The sequence below is a fragment of the Cherax quadricarinatus genome, chromosome 84 (assembly GCF_038502225.1).
Source record: "Cherax quadricarinatus isolate ZL_2023a chromosome 84, ASM3850222v1, whole genome shotgun sequence".
Lineage (NCBI taxonomy): Eukaryota > Metazoa > Arthropoda > Malacostraca > Decapoda > Parastacidae > Cherax > Cherax quadricarinatus.
In genome coordinates, this window is record NC_091375.1 from 2761324 (window position 1) to 2788116 (window position 26793).

General features: G+C 40.2%; 1 protein-coding gene across 6 annotated transcripts in view; it reads left to right on the plus strand.

Annotated features, from left to right (window-relative positions):
- The window catches only part of LOC128704236 (arf-GAP with dual PH domain-containing protein 1), an 86299-nt gene that overhangs the window by 38335 nt on the left and 21171 nt on the right, over positions 1-26793 (plus strand). For 4 of the 6 annotated variants that reach the window (XM_070102939.1, XM_053799280.2, XM_053799281.2 and 1 more), the window contains exons 4-7: positions 5686-5872; positions 13528-13761; positions 14391-14525; positions 15669-15891. In XM_070102939.1, coding sequence (XP_069959040.1) covers positions 5686-5872; positions 13528-13761; positions 14391-14525; positions 15669-15891 — 779 coding nt within the window. Of the gene's footprint in view, positions 1-5685; positions 5873-13527; positions 13762-14390; positions 14526-15668; positions 15892-22505; positions 24734-24902; positions 26608-26793 lie in introns of those variants that run through there. The other 2 variants (XM_053799279.2, XM_053799282.2) reach the window with 2 other exon arrangements.

Consider the following 26793-nt stretch of genomic DNA (forward strand, 5'->3'; position numbering starts at 1 on the left):
AACATCAAGGAACCTTCCTTGAGGGGTTTCCTGGCACTAAAATAACATTTCCTCTGTTCATTAGTCACGTCCCCATGCCCCTCTTACATTCTTTTGCTTTCCACTTTGAATTTTTATTCTCACAAAAAATAGAAGATTTACTGTTATGCAGACTACTGCATTAGTGTAGAAATGGTATAAATAATATCAGCGCACTTGTGAAAGAATATTAGACTTACCAGTTAACGTGTATTGGACGCGTAGCATGATTTGTTTACTTTTGAACTTTGGTGAAAATTGAAGACTTCTGCTATTTTGAGCTCAGTTTCAAGGTACTTTTCATTGTAAAACCAATCAAAATTGTCTCAATTTCTGTAATATGTCTTCCATTCTACAAAATGAGACCAGGAAAACTAGAATACCATCATAAATACCATACAAAAATACAGTGCAAAGTCGCTGTTTTAAACCAAAAACACTCAGTTTTTTTTTCTCATTACGTACTGTGTGCTGCAGGATCTTTTTTATATTGCGCACACTGACCACACAGACCCATTCTTTCATATGTAGGCCTACCAGCTTTCTCTCGCTAGATTTGAGGACGCTAGAATTTAGCGTACTAGTACGTCAAAAACCCTGGTGCGTAAGCCGTACTAGTACATCCGAAACCCTGAAAGGGTTAAGTGAGCAATAGAGCTAGGTCTAAAAAATGCATATACAGTACACACATTACTTACCTTGAAATATTTTCAGTTGAAGGCAAGTGATGAATATGTTTATTCTAGGAAGTCAGATTATTATTATTATAATCAAGGGGGAAGCGCTAAACCCGGAGGATTATACAGCGCCTGGGGGGGGGGGATGTGGAAGGCATTCAGGCTTAATTCGGGGAACTGGAGCACAGATCCAATTCCCTAAATCAAGAGCCCCTCACCAACATCAAGGAACCTTCCTTGAGGGGCTAGGAAGTCAGAATAAATGAAGAATAGATTTAATTGAAAAACCACCGTATTAGGAAAATGCTGTAAAGCAAAGCACTGTAAAGTGGGGCCCTTCTGTACAGTGTCTGAGTTTGGTTGGGTTAACCTAGGTTGTTTGTTTAAGAAAGTGATCATTGCTTTGTGACTGGGAGGCACTTTTGTCTTATTATTGTACAGTGGAACCTCGGCTTACGAGTGCCCCACCATTTGAGTTTTTCAGGATACATACAAGCAGTTGCTCGGTTGATTTTTTGTTTCTGGATACAAGCAAAGATTCAGGATGCGAGCTTTTCCCTTAAGGGAGGTTCCTTGATGCTGGTGAGGGGTCCTTGATCTAGGGAATTGGATCTGTGCTCCAGTTCCCTAAATTAATAATAACAATAATAATAATAATAATAATAATGAGCGAGTTTCAGAACCTCACCACTAGGTGGCACAGCCAACTCCACATCAGCTGAGCTGTGCAATGTGTTTATGTCACCGTGGAAGCATTTCTCGTGTTGTTATTGGCAAATTTCTTTTTTCTAACAATGGGTCCTAAGAAAGTAAGTGCAAAGGACAGTGCTGAGAAGAAACAGAGGATGATGTCCATGGAATTACAGCACGAAATCATAGATAAACAAGCGAGGGGGTGGCAGTAGGAGCTAGTTGCAAGTAGCTTATCTTCCACTCTCCACTTCCATCTTCACCAGCGTACGTACACTTTGTAAAACCACTTTATTTCTTTACATCCTCTATTATGTTTTTATACAATATTTCTTATTTATGAAACTAGTGCAGTTAAGCCTCACAAACACTCAGTTTTCTCTTATAATGAAAGCATGGGAAGATACAGTCAGAGAGGAAGAAGGAATGGCCACTGCCGCCACCACTCGCCATATTATGGCCTATTTTATTCATTCTAGAGTATATATCATGTTTCTATGTTAATTGTAATGTTTATTATATCACACAGTGGACCCTCCCTTTTCGTTGGGCTCTGTTTTCACTCATTTCCATTATCGCCGATTTTTTCTGCAAAATTATTGGCTCCGTTTTCGTTGCTTTCCTCCATTCTCGTTGGTGGTACAGTAAAAATATTGGCTCTGTTTCCATTGCTTTCCTTCGTTCTTGTCAGTGGTACGGTACATGTCTGAGTATACCACGCACACAACCTCCCACACACGCATTCTGAGGAGGCAGTGTCACTTTGTTTATGGGCGAGTGAACGTTATCCTTCGAGCCCATAGGAAACATTTCGTAATAATTCATTTTTTTTTTTTGCACTTGTTTATTCTTTATGACTGCTAAATAAGCCACCATGGGCCCAAAGAAAGCTGCTAGTGCCAGCCCGTTGATAAAGAAGGTGAGAAACACGATAGAATTCAAGAAAAAACTTGTAGCTAAGTACAGTGGACCCTCGACTAACGCTATTAATCCGTTCCTGAGAGCTCATCGTTAGTCAAGTTAATTTTCCCCATAAGAAATAATGGAAATAAAATTAATCCATGCAAGACACCTAAAAGTATTGAAAAAAAAATTTTTTAACACATGAAATATTAATTTTAATACACACAAACTGAAGAAGACATGCACAGTTACATGACACTTACCTTTATTGAAGATCTGGTGATGATTGATGGGATGGGAAGAGGGGAGTGTGTTGATGGTCTTAGTGTTTAGAAGGGGAATCCCCTTCCATTAGGACTTGAGATGGCAAGTCCTTTTTCGGGGTTACTTCCCTTCTTCTTTTAATGCCACTAGGACCAGCTTGAGAGTCACTGGACCTCTGTCGCACAACATATCTGCCCATAGAGGCCTGTACCTCCCGTTCCTTTATGACATTCCTAAAGTGTTTCGCAACATTGTCAGTGTCACCATTAAACACTTGTTCAGGTTTCAGTCCTTCACTGTCTATGTACTCCTTGAATTCCTGCACATATTTTTCAGCTGCTTTTTGGTCCAAACTGGCAGCCTCACCATGCCTTATCACACTATGTATGCCACTACGATTCTTAAATCTCTCAAACCAACCTTTGCTGGCCTTAAATTCACTTACATCACCACTAGTTGCTGGCATTTTTCTAATTAAATCGTCATGCAACTTCCTAGCCTTTTCACGTATGATCGCTTGAGAGATGCTATCTCCTGCTATCTGTTTTTCGTTTATCCATACCAATAACAGTCTCTCAACATCTTCTATCACTTGCGATCTCAGTTTCGAAAACATAGTTGCACCTTTGGCATGAACAGCTTCCTTGATTGCCGTTTTCTTGGCCACAATAGTAGCGATGGTTGATTGGGGTTTTGTGTACAGCCTGGCCAGCTCGGAGACATGCACCCCACTTTCATACTTAGCAATGATCTCTTTCTTCATATCCATAGTAATTCTCACCCTTTTTGCTGTAGGGTTGGCACTAGAAGCTTTCTTGGGGCCCATGGTGACTTATTTTGCAGATGCAATCACTAAAAAGGCTGTGATAATATGAAATGTTCCGATTGTATGCTTGGAAGCGACCGCGGTGGCTGGCTGGCTTGTGAACACTGGCCAGAAGTGGACGCGTCTCAGACAGAATGAATAGTGTTGGTCGAGTTTTTTTAGCGCTAATCGAGGCAAAATTTTTGCGATAAAATGTATCGCTAGTCAGATTTATCGTTAATCGATGCCATCGCTGGTCGAGGGTCCACTGTACATACCAAAGTGGAGGAGGAAGAGAGATGGGAGAATGTACCTTCTTCAGTGATTCAGTGATTCTATGATATGTGCGATACTTAAGCAGCAGGAGTTGATAAAGGCTATAGCACCAGCCAGCGTTATCGCTGGCTGGTGCTAACAGCATTAACAGTGTAGCAAATAAGTTGAGCGATTAAACGATAGAAAAAGGACGACACGAAACTGACTCCTTCAATGTTATTGGAGGCGTAGGGCCACTGACAAACATACGCTGCCCTGCCTATCTTCCATCACCCTGAACCAATGCCAGCATCTCCAAGGTACAGTAAGTGTAAATATTTCTTATTTATAAATTAAAGTGTAAATATTTCTTATATATAAATTACGTACATTGTTTGTGTGAATAGTGTTGGTGGCTTCTGCTGCTGCCTACATTACCACTAATATATATGGCTTCTTTCAGTGGCCCTTATAAACCCAACAACAACATTAGCACCACTTACTCCTCACATATGTAATGACATATTTTATTCATTCTAGAGTATATATCGTGTTTCTGTGTTATTAATATTGTTTATTATGTCATATTAGATGAATTGTGATAGATAAATAAGCCATGGAATATAGTTCTTCTCTATAAAATGTATTTTTTGTTTATACTTTTGGATGTCTGAAACGGATTACGTAATTGGATTTACATTATCTCTTACGGGGAAAATGGTTCCGGTTTTAGTCGATTTCACATTTCGTTGGACTCTCTGAAACAAATTATGGTAAAGACAAAAAGGGATGGTCCACTGTATTAGATGAATTGATAGATAAATAAGGCGTAAAGTTGATATTAGCGTTATATTGAAGTATTTTTGTCCTGCCTCCCGAGAGCAGGAATTCCGCTGGAACAGATTAATGGCAATTCAATTAATTTAAATGAGGAAAACTGACTCACCATACGAGCAGATCGGGATACGAGCAAGGTCACAGAATGGATTAAACTTGTAAGCCGAGGTTCCACTGTCATGTGAAAGCTATAAATCTGTAAGGGACATATCACACCTGGGAATGGGAGGTAATTAGGTTTGATCAAAGAAAGGGGAGGGTAGCTCCATTTCCTTGGATCAAGAGTCCTTCACCAGTTTCAGTTTTTGTGATGTGAATAAACCACTTCAGGGGTATATGGTAGTGTCAGTACAGTATCATTGAAGTATGGGGGAGAGGGGGTTACTGATGCTGGTTAAGGGTCTCGGTCCAAGGGATTAGAGTTACCTTCCCCCTTCCTTGGATCAAACAGGATTACCTCCAATTTCCTAGGTACTCTATGACATCTATGGGTTTGCTGCTTCCCTATGAATATCAGTAATAATAATAATGATATGGTCAAGTATCATATTTTGTATTACTGAAGAATGTTGTCATAGGTGAGATGAATTCAGGTAGCATCTAGCACTATTCAGATACATCAAAATTTATCACCAGTGTGGTGCATCCAACATACAGGTGTTTCTCACTTTATTCAGTAGACCTATTCCAGACCTATGGGAGCTGCAGTAATCACAGTCATATTCTTTTTTTTTTTTAACACACCAGCCATCTCCCGCCAAGGTCAAGTGACCCCAAAAAAGAGGAAAGGCATTCACTGTCATTCACGTACTCACTATCTTGCCAGAAATATGCTGACATCACAATTCAGATACCCCTCTCAACTGCAACAACTTCATTCCTTCTTTAGAGTGCAGGCACTGTACTTCCCACATCAAGGACTCAAGTTCGACTAAACAGTTTTCCTGAATTGATTCGGAAATGTTACCATCCTCAAACTCTCCATTATTGAAATCTTTATTACGTTGTGAACCGCACTGAGACAGTAGTATGGGGTGAACTCCTATTGTACAAAGGAAATTTCTCAAAGAAATGGGATGTCATATAAAAGCAAATTTGCATAAACCATCCCTGATAAAGCAAAGGACTACTATATTTTATTTTCAAGTGTAAAAATGTTTAACAGCACTTTACCTTTATTTATTTTATATATAATGGTCTTACAAGCTTCTTTGTCACGATGCATATACATTGCAGAGTATTGCTGGAACAATGGATACGTGCAAAGTACGAGCGGCAGGAGTTCATGAGTGTTGACAAGCAGACGTACATCACGAATAATTCAATGGAAGGAACCCTCATGAAAAAAGCCAGAGATGAAAACAAATATTTTCCCCGTAAATTTGTAATATCTGACAAATCTTTAAAATATTATAGTAAAGAGGTTAGTGCAGATTTTGTATTTGTGTTTTATTTCTGCACAGTATTGTTGTTAGGAGACAAACCCTCATACATACGTACAGTATAACCAAATAAGCTTATCTGGTATAAGGATCATCAGTTACATAAGGGCCATTAAAGGTTAACTCATATAAAAAGGCTATAAACAATATACATTAGCATTTGTATGTAAAAAAAATGCAAATTTGTTTTAAGTTAAGCATATTATTTATTATTTTTGACTGTGTAGAAAGCATTTAAAAGCACTATTTTCTGTACCAGTGTTCGGATGGTGAGTTCGCTTTTACTGTTGGCAATGAGGTATTATTTATTCAGCTTTACAGTGTAACCCTTCAAATGGGGGAGGGGGGAATGCCTTGGTGATGATGATGATGAAGGGTTTGTGTTCCAAGGGATTAGTTATTCTCCCTTTCCTCAAATCAAACCTGATTTCTATATTTCCACCTCTTCTGTTCCCTTACTGATGTATGTCCATCATGAGTTTTGCTCTTCTCCATGAATATTATAATAATAATAATAATAATAATAATATTTTATTATTAAGTGCTAAACCTACAAGGGTCATACAGTGCAGCAGGGCAGGGAAAGGTGCAGGGGTATTGGGTAGCAAGAGGGAGAGGGATTATTATTAGGTCGTGGAGTACAGAGTAGAGCAGCGACGACGTTGGAGGTAAATTCTGCGTGCTCGTTGATAGTGAGCAGTCCAACAGAATATGGCTAACAGAAACTGGAACCTGACAATTTTCACAGAGTGGAACAGGGCACCTCTCCATGAGATATCCATGAGTAAGACAAATGTGGCAGATGTGAAGACGGGAGAGAGTAGTCTCCCATCCTCGACAATAATGACAAAAAGACAGCCAGAAACCCACACTTCGTTTATTAGAATGTAATTTGTTATGTAGTATATCAGTCAAACATTGCCAATGGGTGAGAAGATGGGTAGCAATTACAGCAAAATAGTCTGTGAAGGGAACACCTCTATATGAAACTGGGAGGTCATGTACTGCTGATCGTGCAGCAGTGTCTGCCTGTTCATTGCCCTGTGTGTCGACATGACTGGGGACCCAACAAAAAACAATATCTTTGTGCTTGCTAGAGATATGGCATAACCAAAGTTAGATATGAAGAACCTGGGGATGAGATGTATCAAATTTTCTTATAGCCTGAAAAGCACTATGGGAGTCTGAAACTACCACAAATGGTGACACAGGCATAGATGCAATACAGATAAGTGGTACAAGAATGGCATACAATTCAGCCGTAAAAATGCTAGCAAAGGATAATAAATGCCCTCACACGACGCTGTCTGGAAACACTGCTGCAAATTCAAAGCCGTCAGAAGACTTGGAATCACTGGTGTACACTGCGATGGCATGAGAATGAGATCGGAAGTGGTTAAGAAAAAGAGAGCAAGAAGCCTCCATAGGCAGTTGGACTTTCGCGCATGGCAGTGGGAAAGAAAAAACACGAACCATTGGAACTTCCCAAGGGGGTAGGGAAAAGTGAGATGCTACATGAACATAGAAAGGTGGTAAATGAAGAGAAGACAAGAGCGAATGTAGAAAAGAAAAGGGACGGAGTAAACAGGGGCAACGAACAAATAAAGAATGTCTACTAACATCAGTGACTATCCTATACATGTATATGGAAGGATTGTGGAGGTCATGAGAGTGAACATAACAGTGAAGGCAATAAGCATCACGGCGATCGGTCAAGACTGGAATATTCGCCTCTGCATAAAGGCTTTCAACTGGTGAAGAGTGAAAAGCACCAAGGCATAAACGTAATCCCTGGTGATGTATGGGATTAAGGCTAATAGGAGTTGCAGGAGAGGCCACTGAATGTAACTGGTCGCCATAATCGAGTTTCAATAAAATTAGGGCTGAATGTAGCCGAAGGAGAGTTCTATGATCAGCCCCGTATGAAAGATGAGTGAGGGTTTTAAGGAGGTTCAGCTGGCTATGGCAAATTGCCTTCAGAGAGGTAACGTGAGGTTTCCAGATAACCTATGGTCAAACAGAAGGCCGAAAAATTTGACCATATTACATTCTGGGATACGTGAGCCATATAGGTACAGTGGATGATGAGAGATGAGAGAACATCTAGTGAAAGTAATTTGGTGAGTTTTAGTACTAGAAAATTTAAACCCATGAGTAGTGGCCCAACTGGAAACATGGTTAACAGCATGCTGGAGAGAGACTGCATTGAGGTAACAGTCAATGCCTGCACAAGCTATAGCAAAATCATCAACATAGAGTGATGATCAAATATTGGATGGAAGAATAGATGCCAGATCATATATAGCAAGGAGAAAAAGTGTTGTGCTCAGAACACATCCCTGGGGGCCACCTTCAGCTTGGACAAAGTCTGGGGAGAGCATATTATTAATCCGAACACGGAAATGTCTCTCAGTTAAAAAGTTCTTAAGGAAAAATGGTAGATAGCCTCAGAGGCCTAAGGAGTGGGCCTGGGCCAAGATATTATACCTCCAAGTTGTGTCATATGCCTTCTCAAGGTCAAAAAAGATGGCGATAACTGAGTAGTTATTGGCAAAGGCATTACGAACATACGTATCCAAGCATAGTAAGGGGTCAATGGTAGAATGGACCTTACTAAAACCACATTGACAAGTGGAGAGACTATTGTGCATCTCTAAATACCACATCAAATGTCTATTTACCAGACATACCATCACCTTGCAAACTGCACTGGTAAGAGCAGTGGGATGATAGTGGGAGGCATCATATCCTGTAGTACCCAGTTTGCAAAAGGGAAAACAATGGCAGATTTCCACAGCTGTGGAAGAACTTGTGACCAAATAAGATTAAAGAGTCGTAAGAGGACAGCAAGGGCTGACTGATGTAAATGCTGTAGCATACAAATATGAATGCTGTCAGGCCCAGCTGCCAATGATCGGCAGGCGGAGAGTGTTGCCTCCAGTTTCAGAAGTGTGAAAGGCACATAAGATTCTTCTCTGATAGAAGAAAAGTTTAAGAGCTCTAACTCTGTGGTAGACTTGGAAGAAAGAAACGAGGGGCATAGATGAAGCCCCTGAGAGATACGGACAAGATGATTACCAATTTTGGTGGCAGTGTCAAGAGGGTTTGCAATAGCGACACCAGCAACCTGAAGAACAGGAGCTGGATCAGGAGAGTATTTACCACTCAATTTCCATACTTTTTTCCAGACTGGACTCATAGAGGAAGCCGAAGTGACGGTATAAGCATAATCTTGCAAGCTAGTTTAGCATCACGGATGACATGGCAAATGACCGCTTTCTTCTGCTTAAAATCGTGGAGTCTCTCTGTGGTTCCATTGTACTGGTATGTGCCCCATGTAGCGCGTTTCAAACATACTGCCCAAGCACAAGCAGAAGACCACCAAGGCATGCACTTCTGAGAATGCCTGCCCGAGGTTTGGGGAATAGAATGTGAAGCTGCGGTTAAAACTGAGGTCAAGAAGAGGTGTAAAATCTCATCAATGGAGGACGAAGAAGGATTCTCACTAAAAGCAGTTTGACACGAGTAAAGGTCCCAATTCGCTTGGTCAAACTGCCAGCGTGGGCTATGAGGAGGTAGTGAATACAAAGGAGAAGTAAGGATGATTGGAAAATGATCGCTGTCATGCAAGTCCAGCAGGACAGACCAGGTGAAGTCCAGTACAGTTGAGGAAGAGCAAACCAAGAGATTGATGCAAGAGAGAGAATGAGTACGAGGATCAAAATGGGTGGAAGTACCTGTATGTATTTAAAACATGGAGGGGGAGAGAAGCGAGAAAAGCCTCCAACCGAATGCCGCGGTAATCACAGTGAGACCCCCCCAAGAGGAAATGGTGGGCATTAAAATCACCAAGTAAAAGAAGTGGTGGCAGTAAGGAAACCAGAAATGTAACATCTGGGATAGATAATGCCCGAGAAGGAGAGAGATACAAAGAACAGATTTTATACCACTTGCTCCAGTGGATACAGGTTGCAGTGTAATGCAGTGGAGTATAAACAAAGAGCTGATGATATGGAATACCGGTGTTTATAAGAAGTGCACTTTCATTAAAGGTTCCATCGGGAAAAGGATCCAATGAATATAATGAATCATAGCCCAAGATGGGATGGATAATGGCAGACTGTAATTTGGGCTCTTGTAAACAAACATAAACGAGAAAACTGGAAGAGCAACACCTGAAGCTCACTCCGGTTACCTCTGAGGCCACAGATATTCCACTGTAAATAAGCCATGATTTGTGAAGAGAAAGATACAAGACATCTGAAGGTAGAGGTATCTATGGACTAGAAAGGTTAGAAAAGTCCACATGTGGAGGCAGCGGAAAATGTTCAAGCAGCGAAGAATTGGGATGTTGTGAAGAAAGGAGTTATGCAGATGGAGAAGAGTGAAAAGGAGGAAGATCAGTGTCCATCAATGGTCTAGTCTCCTCAATATATTCAGAGATAGCTTCGAGTGTTTTAGAGGACAAGGACGTTGTATGTGGGATGATATTGAAGGGGAAGGAGGAGGGTGAGCAGTGATCGGGGCGATAATGGACTGTACCAAAGTAGGGAGGGACGAAAGGGTAGAGGGAACTGGAGAAGAAGCTTGGGAGGGGACAGAAGAGGAAGCAATCTGGGAGGGGGCAGAAGAGAAAGGAGCTTGGGAGAGGACAGGGGAGGAAGGTACTGTATGAGGGGGAGGATGAACCTCCACACTCGTAACAGAGCCAGTTAGAGGTGAAGAACCAGGTACAGAGACTGGAAAGGAAAAATGTGTAAGTAGAAGTGAAGGAGGGGTTAAAGGAGATTTTAAGAGTAGGGATTTTTTGGACTTAGGAGAAGTAGAGGGGTGATGGGGAGGTGTTGTACGTGGTTTTGTAGACACAGAAACTCGTGAGTGAGAAGAGGAAGAGGTTAGAACAGAATGAGGTGTCGAGGTAGGGACCTCTGAGTCCAGGACAGCAAAAGAATTAGAGATAGAGGTGACTGTGAAAGGGGTGACCACAGAGGAGGCTGCAGAAGCTGGGACCCCAGAGGTAGGAGGGCATTCAGTAATTTGAGAATAAGAAATACAGAAAGTCTTCCCTGGAGGCATAAATGAGAGACTGCCATACCACATGGGAAGCCTTCTGCCTTTTGAGGCAACGGATTTCTCACTCATTTAAGTAAACTTGGCAACAGTGAGAGTAAGATGGGTGAGCCTCATGACAGTTAAGGCAAGAGGGAGGTAGACTACAAGATGTGTTGGTATGGTCGTCAGCACCACAGACTGGGCATTCAGCCATGGACCTGCAATATTTCGCTGGATGACCAAAATGCCAGCAGTTTCTACACTGTTGTGGTGTATTGATCACCTTTCAAACTTGTAAACGGTGTCCTGCAATATAAACCGAGGACAGAAGCTCACAGCAGTCAAAAGTTTAGCGAGCTACATTGCAAGAGTACTGTCTCTGCCTGCGGCCAGGGAGGACATAAATGTCTACTTGGAGGACTGGGAGGTCTTGGAGCTCAAGCTGTTCCAGAATGTCATCACCATATGCCTGGAAATTCTGTTGGACAATGGTATGAAGTAGAATGACAGTACCACTACAAGAATTGAGAGAGTGATGTTTTTCAATAGTTACAGGAATAGCATCTATGGTTGTAAGGAGAGAAAGATCATGAGCTTTGCTAGCATTCTGGACCATGACGATGCGTGTACCGCTCTCGAGAGCATGAAAGGATATATCTCTACCAACATTGTGTAAGAGTGCTTTGTCAATACTACGATTGGAAAGATAGGCAGTAGAGGAAGTCGGTCACAGAGTAAGAAACTTAGTCCACTGTGTATTTTGAAGCATAGCGTGTAAGGGAAGGGCGTGTTGTGCTGGTCTTTTCTGGGCAGAATGAGAAGGAAGCAAAGGAGTATCATCAGGTAATGGTCTTGGGTATTTAGGTGTGGGAGCGGAGTTGGTCCGATGTGGGATGGGCGGGAGATCTGAAAATCGCCGCACCGCAGAGGGAGAAGCCGGAAGCACAGTCAAAGAAGTGCGGAGGTCAGATGTATCAAAGGAGTAAGGCAGAACCCCGGTACCTGGAGTGGATGATGAAACGGCACCAGCAGGAAGTACAGGGGCATTAGAAATGTTCAAAGAGTGGTCAGATAATGAGGTAGGGTCAGAACAGGTGCACTAGCAGAAAGGGGTCCAGGAGGGATCTGTTTCATGGGTTTGGGACTCCATGGTTTTGTCACTTTTTTGTTTTTGTTTTGTTTTTTAGAAAAAAAGAAAAAAAAAAAAGGGGGTACCATGGAGGGATAGCTCCTAGGAGGAATGAAAGGGCCGTAAATCCCCTTCCGCACCCAAGAGGACCTCAGCACTACAAGTAGTGCAGATGCAGCATGGAACCTGTGTGATACCCTACCCTTCATGCCAGTAAACCAGAAATCTGGGATAGCAACCTCACATCTACCAAGCCACCTCGGTGGACAAAAGAGAGGGCAGCCGGACACCTGCCACAAAGCATACCTCCTTTGACCACCACCCCTCCGGAATCCGAAGGGCAGCCTCCAAAGATACGCCCATCACCCGAAAGACACCCAAAGCCACCACCCAGGAGACTGGAGAGGGATTGGGACATCCCCAGGTGATCCAGATTCCACAGCAAACTACACCATCGCCAAGGACCCCAACGGAATGGGATGGACCACGGTATCTGTCCCCCTACCTAGGAACTAGAATCTCTGTGGGGAGAATCCCAAAGGAAGGGGATAGGGGAGGGGAGGAGGAAAGGGAAAGGGGGGTATGGGGAGGATGGGATAGGGAAGGGGGCATTGGGGGGTAAATATGTTTGGTCTGAGGAAGGAGACCAAGAGGTTTAATTCCTCAGACCAAGAGCCTTTTCACCATGCCAAGGAGCCCCCTTGAAGAGGAATAATAATAATAATAAAATAATTATTATTGTAAGTGAATTACTGTAGTTGAATACTGTATTGATATCCAGTATAATGATAAATAAGTTACACTGTATAGTAATACAAATGTCAGTGTATTTGTAGCCTGAAGCTGAAGAACTTTCAGTACTGGGACCATTAGTATTGTATCTGTTGTTATCTTTCCCCTTTGTCATGCAGTGCTGTATAACCCTTACAGGTTTAGGGCTTTAAATTAACATAATAATTATTTAATACTGTAGCTGTCCTCCATTTTCAATATATACAAGATTTCTCCAATTTATGAATAAATGAAATACTTGTTTTTGAAGCTTGAAACAAATTGTTTGCATACAAAACATTAGTACTTTGTAAATGATGGTTATCTTTTGTTCATGCTTGTAGTAGTACTACAACTTGGCAGTTGTGAAATTTTAACTTTTGAGTGTATGTATTATTATTATAATAAAAAAGAATCGCTAAAGCTACAAGGGTCATACAGCGCAGCAGCGCAGGGAAGGATGCAGGGGCATTGGGTAGCAGAAGGGAGAGGGATTATTATTAGGTCATGGAGTGCAGTGAGGCAGTGGATAGTGCAGGGGTAGAGGGTAGCAAGAGGGAGAGGTACAAAGGGCTGTGAGGAGTGCTAGAGGCATCGGTAGATTTATGTAACTCGATGCATATGCAAGTTGTAGATCTACTAAACCTTATCTAACGCTACATTGTTCTTTTATGATCACTTCAGAATTCAAAGGAGCCAAAAGCAACAATACCATTATCTGAATTGAATGTGTGCTTAGCCCCAGCCAAAATGAACCAAGACAACGGTCTCCAATTGTCATATATGTGCGACGGTTCTACACGACACATTTACGTATACCATGAGAGCGGGGAAACAATTATTCAGTGGTACATGGCTATAAGAAGCATAAAGTTAAACTGGCTTATGGTAGCATATCCCAGTGTTGCTGCTGAAGAAGTAAGTTCAATGTCTGTTGTCTGTTAATGGTTCTTTGAATCATCACCACTGTGATCTGGTCTTGGACCAGGCCTTCTTAACTGGAAAGGAAATATTAAAGCAATAAAAATTGTTAAGGACAGAGGTGTCATAATGTGGCTTCACATTAGGACACTTTAGTTAATTATGCTAAGGCTATGTGCTGAGAGCAAAAGTAGGAAAATATTAATGATGAAAAGTAGAAAAGTCACTAGAACCATTGTGTTCTGTTATTCAGTTGGGAAAAACATGATGTGTGAATGAAACAAAGCTGAGATTGCTTTCAAAATAATGACACTGTTCCTGATTTAGCTTTATTGTTTTATTAAATAACTACATGTTCATAGTTTGAATGTACGACATGGATATATTATAAATTATTCGTGATGGTGAATATGTTATCTTCTTTGGTTCACTCCTCCTTTATGGGAAATAGCCAATGTAAAAAAAAAATGTATGGTGCTACTTACACTTTTTTTTTTACCACACTAGCTGTCTCCCACTAAGGTAGGGTGACCCCCCAAAAAATATATACAAGTATATATTATAGTATTTAACTTTACTGTATTTTATTTTTTATTCATATATCACCTTAAATTCTAACCCTGCAGCTGGTACCATACCTAACCAATGACTTCGTTATTGAGGGTTGGCTCTCAAAGACAGGCCCCAGTGAGAGAGATGCCTACAGAAAACGGTGGTTTATTCTTGATGATCGTAAGCTCATGTATCATGAAGGTCCAATGGTATGTAATATTTAGCATAACTTTAATATCTTTACGTGTAATGAATTTCCTCTCAAAGCCGCCACCATGACTCTTGAAATTGTAGTACCATATAAGAAAGAAGGAACACCGCAGCACTGCATTCCGTGGTTTGTTTGCAACACGATTGCGAACAAATCACGGAATGGGTGGGGTTTGAACCCATGGCCTGGAGCTTTAGGATTCACTTGCCATGGGTTCAAACCCCACATATTCTGTGGTTTGGTGTGTAATAAATTCCTGGTGACTGGTTTATAGGGTATCTCTAGTTGGGTTACCATAGGATCATACTTTTATTATCCTACTCCTTTGTTTTTGGAAAATATTTTGAGAATGATTTTCAAAATTAACTTAAAGCCTGTGATAACATTAAAAGGTTCCTCTCCTAAGTGCAGGTTATTTGTAAATAAGTTTTTTGTACAAGTTAGTATGTATAAATTTGGTTACAGTAGTTGCCTGGAGTATGTCTACAGAGAGTTTCGGGGGTGCCTCACGAAATCGTAATGACACGATTGCAAACAAACCATACCACAGGCAGGGATAGAACCCACGATCAGAGAGTCTCAAAACTCCAGTGGCTAATGCAACGGTCTGGAGTTTTGAGACTCTGATCGCGGGTTCTATCCCCGCCCGTGGTATGGTTAGTTTCGGGGGTCAGTGTCCCTGCAGCCTAGTTTGTGACCAGGCCTCATGGTGGATCGGGGCCTAATCGACCAGCCTTTTACTGCTGGCCACACATAGACTGATATATGAACCACAGACTGGCTGGTCAGGTACTGACCAGGTACTGAGACAAATTTGACATTAGACAGATTTGTACTGAGACAAATTTGACTTGCTTATAGCTTATATAAAGATGTATAGAAACCACACTGGAAGAAAAATATAAATTACTGTTGAACAGTAAGTCTAGTTATAGTGTGAGGAAAATAACATTTGTGAAAGGATTCAGGGAAACCAGTACAATACCAGTTGTCTCACTAATATTGTACTGTAGTAGAAAATTTTCTGAAAATAGTTTATAGTCATATAAATTAGATAATAGTATACTGCAATAATTATTGCACTGACAGTGCATATAGTCATTGTGCAGTACCCAAAATGTCAATTGTTTTACTATTGCAGGATGCTTATCCTAGAGGAGAAATATTTCTGGGTTACAAGGATGATAACTATAGTATTCAGGAAGGAGTCCCAAGAGGATGCAAGGATCATGACTTCTCCTTCTCCCTCACAACTCCTGAGAGAACCTTTGTCATGTCTGCTCCCACGTTGGATGAGAGATCACGATGGATGCAGGCTATAAATACAGTTCTGGAACGAACACTAAGACCGCAGGACAACCAGAGTAAGATGGCTCTCGCATCCAGTAGGAAGTCTGCACGCAACTCACGCCACTCATGGTTTAGCTTGGGTTCCTTGGTGTAATATTCTTGCATATGTGCCTTTAACTCCTAACTGTTCTGTGTTATACAATTTGCCCACTACCAGTGTCCTAAGTAGAGGACTAGTAGATTGTCTTTGTTCATTTGTTTCTTGCACTTACCATCCACATACCCCTGACTGTCTGCCTCACTGAAGTAGTCTTAGTGCAGATTCCTCATTACTAAACTTGCTTTTAGATACATAAGTCTGGAAATTGTCCAGATATTAATATAATAACAGAAATAAGAATTTGAGTCTCACTTTTAACATAATACTGGTATCTCTTGACACTGTGGAAAACCAAGAACTAGCTATCTGTTAATGACTCAGGGAGGTCATTACCCCCCATAAACTGGTCTTGAGATGAGGCCTAGTCTCAGAACAGGCCTGATCTCAAACCAGGCCTGTTTATCCAGACTGAAAAATTTTGTATATTCTTCATACACACAACATCCCAGACTTTTGTTGAGTTTGGTAGATCTCCATGCATCTATTTTCACTTAGTAGAGTGATGTGCAATACATCAGTAGCGGACATTTATCGCAGTGCAGCCACCATGTAAATTACAAAAGATTTCACCAGCATGTGCTTATAATAAATTGTATCATAGATGTTGAACCCTATGCTGCCATTTTTCTTTTCCAAAATTTTGTATACTAACCTTACAATACAAGAGATGTTTACCATGTTATTCTGATCTGGTAAATTGTAAAGAATAAGTCACAAAACCATGGCAGGAACAGTTCTGTTAACCTACATTGTAGAGATGAAATTTAGATGATGTTTTGGTTCGTCCTGGATGCACAACTTCATGATGGTAAAGGACTAGATAATCAAAGCTACCTTTCCTTCCTCAGATCAAACTTAATAAGTGATTTTAAAAGACATGTGAGCAAAAATTTATTTAACACGCCAGCCATCTCCCACCAAAGCAGTGTGACCCAAGAAAGATGAAACAAGTTTTCTTTTTTACATTTAGTAATTTATACAGGAGTTACTAGCCCCTTGGTTCTGGCATTTTGATCACCTCTTATGACACACATGGGTTATGGAGGAAGGATTCTTCTCCACTTCCCTATGGAGATGTTAGCAAATATTAGAACACATATATTAGAAAGTGTCTCAATCCTGGAACCTTGACCATTTCTAACAAACAAGGGACAAGAATGACTGTACAGTAGTCTCCCCATATTTGCAGGGGTTATGTTCCAAGACCACCCGCGAATTTGGAAAAACCGTGAATTCTGGATGCGGTTAAAAAATGCCTATAGATTCCTATTTTTATAGTTTAAACTCTAAATATGCCCCCAGAACACTTTTAATTTAATTTCAAACTCAGCTTAATACATCTCCCGCAGTGCTAGAATGTAAAATATCGATGTTACCCCCATATGTACTGTAATTCATGCAAGCCCGTTTTCTTTGGTATACGTATGGTAAATATACGGTAATAATTTAATTTAGTAAAAGTTAAGTTAAATGTATGGGTACTCAACAATAATGAATGATACCATTAAAATGCATACAACACACAAAAAATTATATATTGTCACAAAAAAAATCCGCAAATCTGTTAGGATTTCCACGAACAAGTAAGGTTCTAAAGAAAAATCTGCGAATTACTGAAGCTGTGAATTCAGAACTGTGAATTCGCAGGGGTCCACTGTATATACAACAATCATTCTTGACCCTTTTTTATTCAATGTCCCTGGACTAAAACATTTTCTAATAAATATGTCCTAGTGTTTGCTGCTGCTGTGTCTTTTTAAACCACTTGTTGGTATCAGTTACAAAAGTTTATACTAAACTTGATTACTTCCCATTCCCCAGACACTATATGACTTCTACATGTATACTGCTTCCCCAGGAATATAATAGTACAGGATGGACAGAAATGCTATCTAAATCTTATCACCAATTTGTGTAAATTTTGCAAAAATATCTTTTCACAATACAGCATCAGTAAACCATTTTGGTGAACAAAACTTACTTCACTGTCAGGCAGCAAAGGTACAGTAATAGGAAATATTTTAAAAAGTTGTTACTCTTGCACTTTAGACTAACTTTTGAACTAACACTGCATGTGGTACTATTTCATAGTGCATGACTAATAACTACACTAAAGATAAGAAATATTTTGGTAACAATTGCTAGAAAATCATTATATACCATAATTTTTTGTATCAGACTTCTGTAGTTTTTGGAAGACTACAATGCAATGCTTCTTCAGAGTAAGGTGCCATAATGCTAGTGAAGGGCTCTTGATCCAAGGAATTAGAGTAAACATTTTCCTTAGATCAAACAAAATTATCTTACATTCCAGAGATGCTGTATGATCCTATGCAGGGTCACTGCTTTTCCATGTATATAACAGCAATAATAACAATGTGATACAGCAGAAGCTCTGTTATGCACAGACACAGTGTGTCGAGAGGCATGATCGTAAGCTCATTCTGAGGGTCGAAAAACACAGCTTCTCCTCACTTAGCGACGTACTCGTTTACCAATGACTCGGATTTACGATGGGCTCTCTGTCCAGTATGCATACCTAAATAATGTATATTACAGCTGATTTTGTCTTTTCTGTTTATTACAATATACAGGGTCATAATAATAAGAACCTTTGAACCAAGTGAGAGAGTAATTATGGTAGGGGACCTGAATGCTAAAGTAGGAGAAACTTTTAGAGAGGGTGTGGTAGGTAAGTTTGGGGTGCTAGGTGTAAATGATAATGGGAGCCCTTTGATTGAACTTTGTATAGAAAGGGGTTTAGTTATAGGTAATACATATTTTAAGAAAAAGAGGATAAATAAGTATACAAGATATGATGTAGGGTGAAATGACAGTAGTTTGTTGGATTATGTAATGGTAGATAAAAGACTGTTGAGTAGACTACAGGATGTACATGTTTATAGAGGGGCCACAGATATATCAGATCACTTTTTAGTTGTAGCTACACTGAGAGTAAAAGGTAGATGGGATACAAGGAGAATAGAAACATCAGGGAAGAGAGAGGTGAAGGTTTATAAACTAAAAGAGAAGGCAGTTAGGGTAAGATATAAACAGCTATTGGAGGATAGATGGGCTAATGAGAGCATAGGCAATGGGGTTGAAGAGGTATGGGGTAGGTTTAAAAATGTAGTGTTAGAGTGTTCAGCAGAAGTTTGTCGTTACAGGAAAGTGGGTGCGGGAGGGAAGAGGAGCAATTGGTGGAATAATGATGTAAAGAGAGTAGTAAGGGAGAAAAAGTTAGCATATGAGAAGTTTTTACAAAGTAGAAGTGGTGCAAGGAGGGAAGAGTATATGGAGAAAAAGAGAGAGGTGAAGAGAATGGTGAAGCAATGTAAAAAGAGAGCAAATGAGAGAGTGGGTGAGATGTTATCAACAAATTTTGTTGAAAATAACAAAGTTTTGGAGTGAGATTAACAAGTTAAGGAAGCCTAGAGAACAAATGGATTTGTCAGTTAAAAATAGGAGAGGAGAGTTATTAAATGGAGAGTTAGAGGTATTGGGAAGATGGAGGGAATATTTTGAGGAATTGTTAAATGTTGATGAAGATAGGGAAGCTGTGATTTCATGTATAGGGCAAGGAGGAATAACATCTTGTAGGAGTGAGGAAGAGCCAGTTGTGAGTGTGGGGGAAGTTTGTGAGGCAGTAGGTAAAATGAAAGGAGGTAAGGCAGCCGGGATTGATGGGATAAAGATAGAAATGTTAAAAGCAGGTGGAGATATAGTTTTGGAGTGGTTGGTGCAATTATTTAATAAATGTATGGAAGAGGGTAAGGTACCTAGGGATTGGCAGAGATCATGCATAGTTCCTTTGTATAAAGGGAAAGGGGACAAAAGAGAGTGCAAAAATTATAGGGGGATAAGTCTGTTGAGTATACCTAGTAAAGTGTATGGTAGAGTTATTATTGAAAGAATTAAGAGTAAGACGGAGAATAGGATAGCAGATGAACAAGAAGGCTTTAGGAAAGGTAGGGGATGTGTGGACCAGGTGTTTAGAGTGAAATATATAAGTGAACAGTATTTAGATAAGGCTAAAGAGGTTTTTGTGGTATTTATGGATTTGGAAAAGGTGTATGACAGGGTGGATAGGGGGGCAATGTGGCAGATGTTGCAGGTGTATGGTGTAGGAGGTAGGTTACTGAAAGCAGTGAAGAGTTTTTATGAGGATAGTGAGGCTCAAGTTAGAGTATGTAGGAAAGAGGGAGATTATTTCCCAGTAAAAGTAGGCCTTAGACAAGGATGTGTGATGTCACCGTGGTTGTTTAATATATTTATAGATGGGGTTGTAAGAGAAGTAAATGCGAGGGTCTTGGCAAGAGGCGTGGAGTTAAAAGATAAAGAATCACACATAAAGTGGGAGTTGTCACTGTTGCTCTTTGCTGATGATACTGTGCTCTTGGGAGATTCTGAAGAGAAGTTGCAGAGGTTGGTGGATGAATTTGGTAGGGTATGTAAAAGAAGAAAATTAAAAGTGAATACAGGAAAGAGTAAGGTTATGAGGATAACAAAAAGATTAGGTGATGAAAGATTGGATATCAGATTGGAGGGAGAGAGTATGGAGGAGGTGAATGTATTCAGATATTTGGGAGTGGACGTGTCAGCAGATGGGTCTATGAAAGATGAGGTGAATCATAGAATTGATGAGGGGAAAAGGGTGAGCGGTGCACTTAGGAGTCTGTGGAGACAAAGAACTTTGTCCTTGGAGGCAAAGAGGGGAATGTATGAGAGTATAGTTTTTACCAATGCTCTTATATGGGTGTGAAGCATGGGTGATAAATGTTGCAGCGAGGAGAAGGCTGGAGGCAGTGGAGATGTCATGTCTGAGGGCAATGTGTGGTGTGAATATAATGCAGAGAATTCGTAGTTTGGAAGTTAGGAGGAGATGCGGGATTCCCAAAACTGTTGTCCAGAGGGCTGAGGAAGGGTTGCTGAGGTGGTTTGGACATGTAGAGAGAATGGAGCAAAACAGAGTGGCTTCAAGAGTGTATCAGTCTGTAGTGGAAGGAAGGTGGGGTAGGGGCCGGCCTAGGAAAGGTTGGAGGGAGCGGGTAAAGGAGGTTTTGTGTGCGAGGGGCTTGGACTTCCAGCGGGCATGCGTGAACGTGTTTGATAGGAGTGAATGGAGACGAATGGTTTTTAATACTTGACGTGCTGTTGGAGTGTGAGCAAAGTAACATTCATGAAGGGATTCAGGGAAACAGGCAGGCTGGACTTGAGTCCTGGAGATGGGAAGTACAGTGCCTGCACTCTGAAGGAGAGGTGTTAATGTTGCAGTTTAAAAACTGTAGTGTAAAGCACCCTTCTGGCAAAACAGTGATGGAGTGAATGATGGTGAAAGTTTTGTTTTTTTGGGCCACCCTGCCTTGGTGGGAATCGGCCAGTGTGCTAATAAAAAATAAAAAATAACAGTACACTATTGTATAAACATTTAAAAATATACTAAAACTGTTATAAATGGTGCAAAGGTGACATTAAAACATTATCAAAGATGGTTGACACAAACCCACTACCATTATAGTATACTTCTCACTTAGCGACGAATTCATTTACTGACATGGTCTCAGGAATGGAACTCCGTCGTTAACTGAGGAGAGGCTGTATTAGAAAAAAAAAATTATTTTCTCTTATGAAATGATAGAGAATGATTTTTATGAATGTTATAGGCCAATTTTTTTTTTTTTTGCGATTAGTACTTATCGAGATATGGAGGCATGAAGTTGACAGAAAAATGAACTGCTTACAGCAACATTGCAGACTGCCAATCATGTGGCAATTGTTTATTTTTTTTTTCTAATTTTTTTTTTCAAGTAACTTTTATAGTTTATGAAACCAGTATAACATAAGTTTTATAAATATTTAATCATTGTATGATACACAGTAACTGCACAAACAATGTTGTCATTATATTGTTTACAAACCATATTTACACAAACTGGCACTATTTTTCTATTATATATTTACACATATAAAGTCACTGGACATGTTCCTAGAATTGTTGCAGCTTGTGGAAGTCTTTGAAACATGGTGTCATGCACAGTGGTGTTTTACACTCCTCACACATAAAACAAGTGCCTTTGCATTTTTTTGTATGTGTACAGACAAAACACCTCTTCTGAGCCTTTTTCTTCATAGTAGTAGGAGGCAGTTTAGGTAGTGATCACCAGGCCTGAGAGGAGAGGGTAGTTGTTGTTAATTTCCTGGGCACTTTTCTATTGCAGGTGTTGTTACATGGTACTTGAATATCATTTGTCTGATGACAAACCAACAAAAAATTCGTCATATGGTGGTTTGTTTCTGGTCCTCATCTTGTACATATTATAAGCATTGAGCATGGAAATGTCCAGAAGATGGAAAACGAGTTTTATGTACCACTTATAATTCTTGCGAAAACAATCAGCAAACCCAATTTGCATGTCACATTTGTCCACTGAACACATATTCAGAGTGTAGTCAATCACAGCTGCAGGTTTTAGAATGGGTCCATTGGTCTCTCAATTCTGCCTGCCACTGTCTGTCATTTCGTTTCAGTGAACTGATGTCAACAGTGTGACATCTCATTTGCCATTCCACCGAAATGCCATGATGTCATTGACAACAAACGCCTGCACCTCACCTCTACAAGTGCCTGCATTGAACCTACGCATATTCTTACGATTTGCATGCATTGTACCACACACATCTGTCATGTTCACTTGCAAGAAATCACTGAGTAAGGTGCTTGTGTACCAGTTATCAGTATACCGTGGACCCCTGATCAACGAAGGCATTGTCTAATGATAAATTCGATTAACAAAGCGTCTGAGCATAAAAATTTTGGCCCGACCAACGATGAAAAACTCGACCAACATGATTCGTCCTGAACGCGTCCACATGTCCCGTCTGGCCTGAGCGCGCCTTAGCTGCCCTGCCTTCAGTTAGTGTGCTAGTGTTTACAGGCAAGCCAGTGTCGCATACATTCTGTACATTTTGTATTATTCCACTGTTTTTAGTGCTTGTAACTGCAAAGTAAGCCACCATGGGCCCCAAGAAAGCTTCTAGTGCCAACCCTGTGGTAAAAAGGGTCAGAACTACAATTGAAATGAAAAAGATCTTCACAAAGTATGAAACTGGAGTGCGTGTCTCCGAGCTGGCCAGGTTGTATAACAAACCCCAGTCAACCATCGCTACTATCTTGGCCAACAGAAAGGCTATCAAGGAAGCTGTCGTTGCGAAAGGTGCAAGTATGCTTTCAAAACACAGATCGCAAGTACTCGAAGATGCTGAGAGACTGTTATTGGTGTGGATAAACGAAAAACGGGTATCAGGAGATAGCATCTCTCAAGCAATCATATGTGAAAAGGCAAGGCAGTTGCATGACAATTTAATTAAAAAAAATGCCTGCAACTAGTGGTGATGTGAGTGAATTTAAGGCCAGCAAAGGTTGGCTTGAGAGATTTAAGAATCGTAGTGGCATACATAGTGTGAAAAGGCATGGTTAAGCTGCCAGTTTGGACCAAAAAGTGGCTGAAAAATATGTGCAGGAATTCAAGGAAAAGGACTTGCTACCTCAAGTCCTCATGGAAGGGGATTCCCCTTCCAAAAAATACTAATGTCCATCATCTCCCCTCCTCCAATCCCATCACCACATCTTCAATAAAGGTAAGCATCATTTATTCTTCATTACACAATATACATATGTATACATGTATTGTGCATCTATCCTTCTGTTTGTGTGTAGGAAAATTATATATTTCATGTGGTAAAAATTTTTGTTTTTTCATACTTTTGGGTGTCTTGAACGGATTAGTTTGATTTTAATTATTTCTTATGGGGAAAATTAATTCAACTAACGATAATTTCGTCTAACGATGAGCTCTCTGGAATGGATTAATATCGTTGGCCGAGGGTCCACTGTATAATATATGCCCCTTACCAAGATATGGTTCCATCATTGTTCTAACCACATCACCAGATATCCAATAACTTCCTGATATCCTGCAATGTATTACTTCCAGTGTACACAATAATATCCAATACAAGACCACTGTAGCAATCACAGAGTAGAAACAACTTTATATCAAAGCGTTTCCTCTTGCTTGGTATATACTGCTTGAACGACAGTCTACCTTTGAACAGAATCAAAGACTCAACAATAACAAGCTTCCTCAAGGGATAAAAATATACAGTGAATTTGCTTCAGATACATAAACACATTCCTAATCTTACATAACCTTTTCTTTTCCGTTAGCCCTGGTTTTGTCTGAGAAGTGTAGCATATGTAATAGTAGCACAAATCTATTCACTGGTATTATATCACTGAAAGCTGGGGTTGAAATCAGGCAGTCTGTCGACCAGTATGATTTGACACTGTGCTTATACACATAGGGCATAAGCAATATTGTGGCAAACAAAAGATTCATCTCAGCCACAGTTGTCTCCTTCCACTAGTGTAGGCGTGATCTTGGTGAAAGAATTGTGTTTGCCATAGTGTAATCGAAGTATGCATTGCTTTCCCTGACAATAATTTCCATCAGGGGTTCGTCAAAGAATAACTCGAAACATTCCAGTTCGGTGGCATTGTTTCCAAGTGTACAAAATGGCCGTATTCCACTTTGACTTTCATCAAAGTGATGGGGATTGGGAACAAAATTGGCACCTTTCTTCCATTCCCAGGTGCAGTCTGCTGGTGGGTGCTGGATTTTGACAGGCAGTTGTGGTTGTGGAGGTTGTTGTGGTTGTGGAGGTTGTTGTTGTTGTGGAGCATGGTGTGGTGGGTGGGTGAGGGTGGGCTTTGTTGTAGCTGAGCTGACTCAGCGGCATGGGTACCAGCATGAGGCACTGCTGGTGCCTCATGGCACATGGCACCACTACCATCTGATGCATGCACATTTTTCATCCCCGTTGTAACAATATCATCTTCATTTTCACTATCCATTCCTGTTGTAGGGCCACAGGATGTACTCCGAGATGTACTCCTTCCCCTTGGAATAGCATATGGCACACTACCCGAATGCAAGTAGCGTCGTACATACTGACGCTCCGCTGGAGAATATGCCACCTCACTCTCACTACTGGAACTGTTTTCAAGAGCTTGGAGATCATATTCACTATCACTATCATCACCACTGCTCACATCTGAGTCCTGGACATGGGAAAATACGAGTTTTCTCTTTCATTCTGGTACAACTGGACGTGAACAAGATGGCCCAGTACCAGATGTGGAAGGTTGAGGGTCATCCGGGTTTTCTGCACTATTACCGGTATTTTGTTCACTATTTTCAGTCACAAACTCCTCAAAACCCTGAAATTCATCTTCACTGGCACTACCATCTGTATCTGAACTGTCACTTGGGAACAAAAGAGTCCCAATTCGCAGAGGAGTGAGAAGTTTCTTACCACGAGGCATGGTAGACAAGGTGAACTAAAATGGCGTTCCCACAATGCACCACTGGCTCCCCGATTTTTTCCTACTGTGCACACTGACCACACAGACCCATTCTCCCGCTCGATTTGAAGGCGCTAGAATTTACGTGTACAAGTACGGCACCAACCCTGGCTCACAAGCCATACAAGTATGGCACCAACCCTGAAAGGGTTAAATCAAACCTGATTACCTTCATTATTAGATGGCATATTAGTTTATTTCTGAGGGGGGGTTATAAATTTTATTTCATCTATGATCTGAAACATCAAAAAAAATTATTCAAAATCCTTAAATGTTTACTGATATATGTATGTAAATGCTGGATACTGAATTTATAGATATTTTTTCCTTTCTCAGATCAAATTAATTTATTCGCAGCCTTTATCAATTCACAGATGTTATATAATTCTTATGGGTTCTGCTCTTCTCTGTAAATTTAATAATTATAATGATGTGTTGTAATAGCAAGAAACAGCAATTACAGTAGTTGAAGCAGCCACTTACTGAAATATTATTAAGATAACCTGAGATTAAAGTTTGTGTATTATACAGGGGAGTGAATATTTTCTGTGTTATGTTAGCGATGGAATGATATTAATTTATTCATATAATTTTAGCTTAAGGTAATAATTTAGAAATAAAACTGTTTAAATATATATTTTTTTGAGAAAATAGGCTATTGTCAATTGTTACATGTATTGTAGGTTATAAGTATCTTCAAATGTTTGCTGAAAATTTGTAATGAAAGAATGTAACCATTCAGTGGAATGAATGAAATTTGAATCTTTGCTCTGGGATTAGCAACCTGTTTCCTTAAGGTTGGAAAACCTTATAACCCTCTTGTCATGCTGTGGGCTAAGGTAACAGGTTGGTAATCCCAGCCTGCAAGTTCAAATCCTGATCACCCCAATGAATGTGTTAATATGTTCAGTGATACTGTATTACCAGTGCTATAGCAAGTAAGTTTGTATTTTCTCTGCTAAACTGAGTGCAGTGTATTTATACCACTCTGAGAAACTGGGTGTGATATAATACATACATTTTTTGTTTTTTATTAACATATCGGCCATTTCCCACCAAGGCAAGGTGACCCCAAAAAAAAAAGAAACACTTTAATCATCATTCATTTTATCACTGTCTTTCTAGTGGCATGCCAACACTACATAATCATATGGTTGAAAAAAAAAAAAAAAAAAAAAAAAGCTCCACATGACATACTGTAATTTATGTCAGGCATACATCTAGCCTTATGCCCCAAATTTATATCCACTTAAAAAAGCCTTTGTGTCTTCGATACCACACAAGGTGTTGAGTAACAGTCTTGAAGTCACTGCTTGAAGATGCAGTTTTTCAGAAGAGAACACTGCCATTATTTTTTAAATATACAGGCCATTTACCACCAAAGTAAGGTGA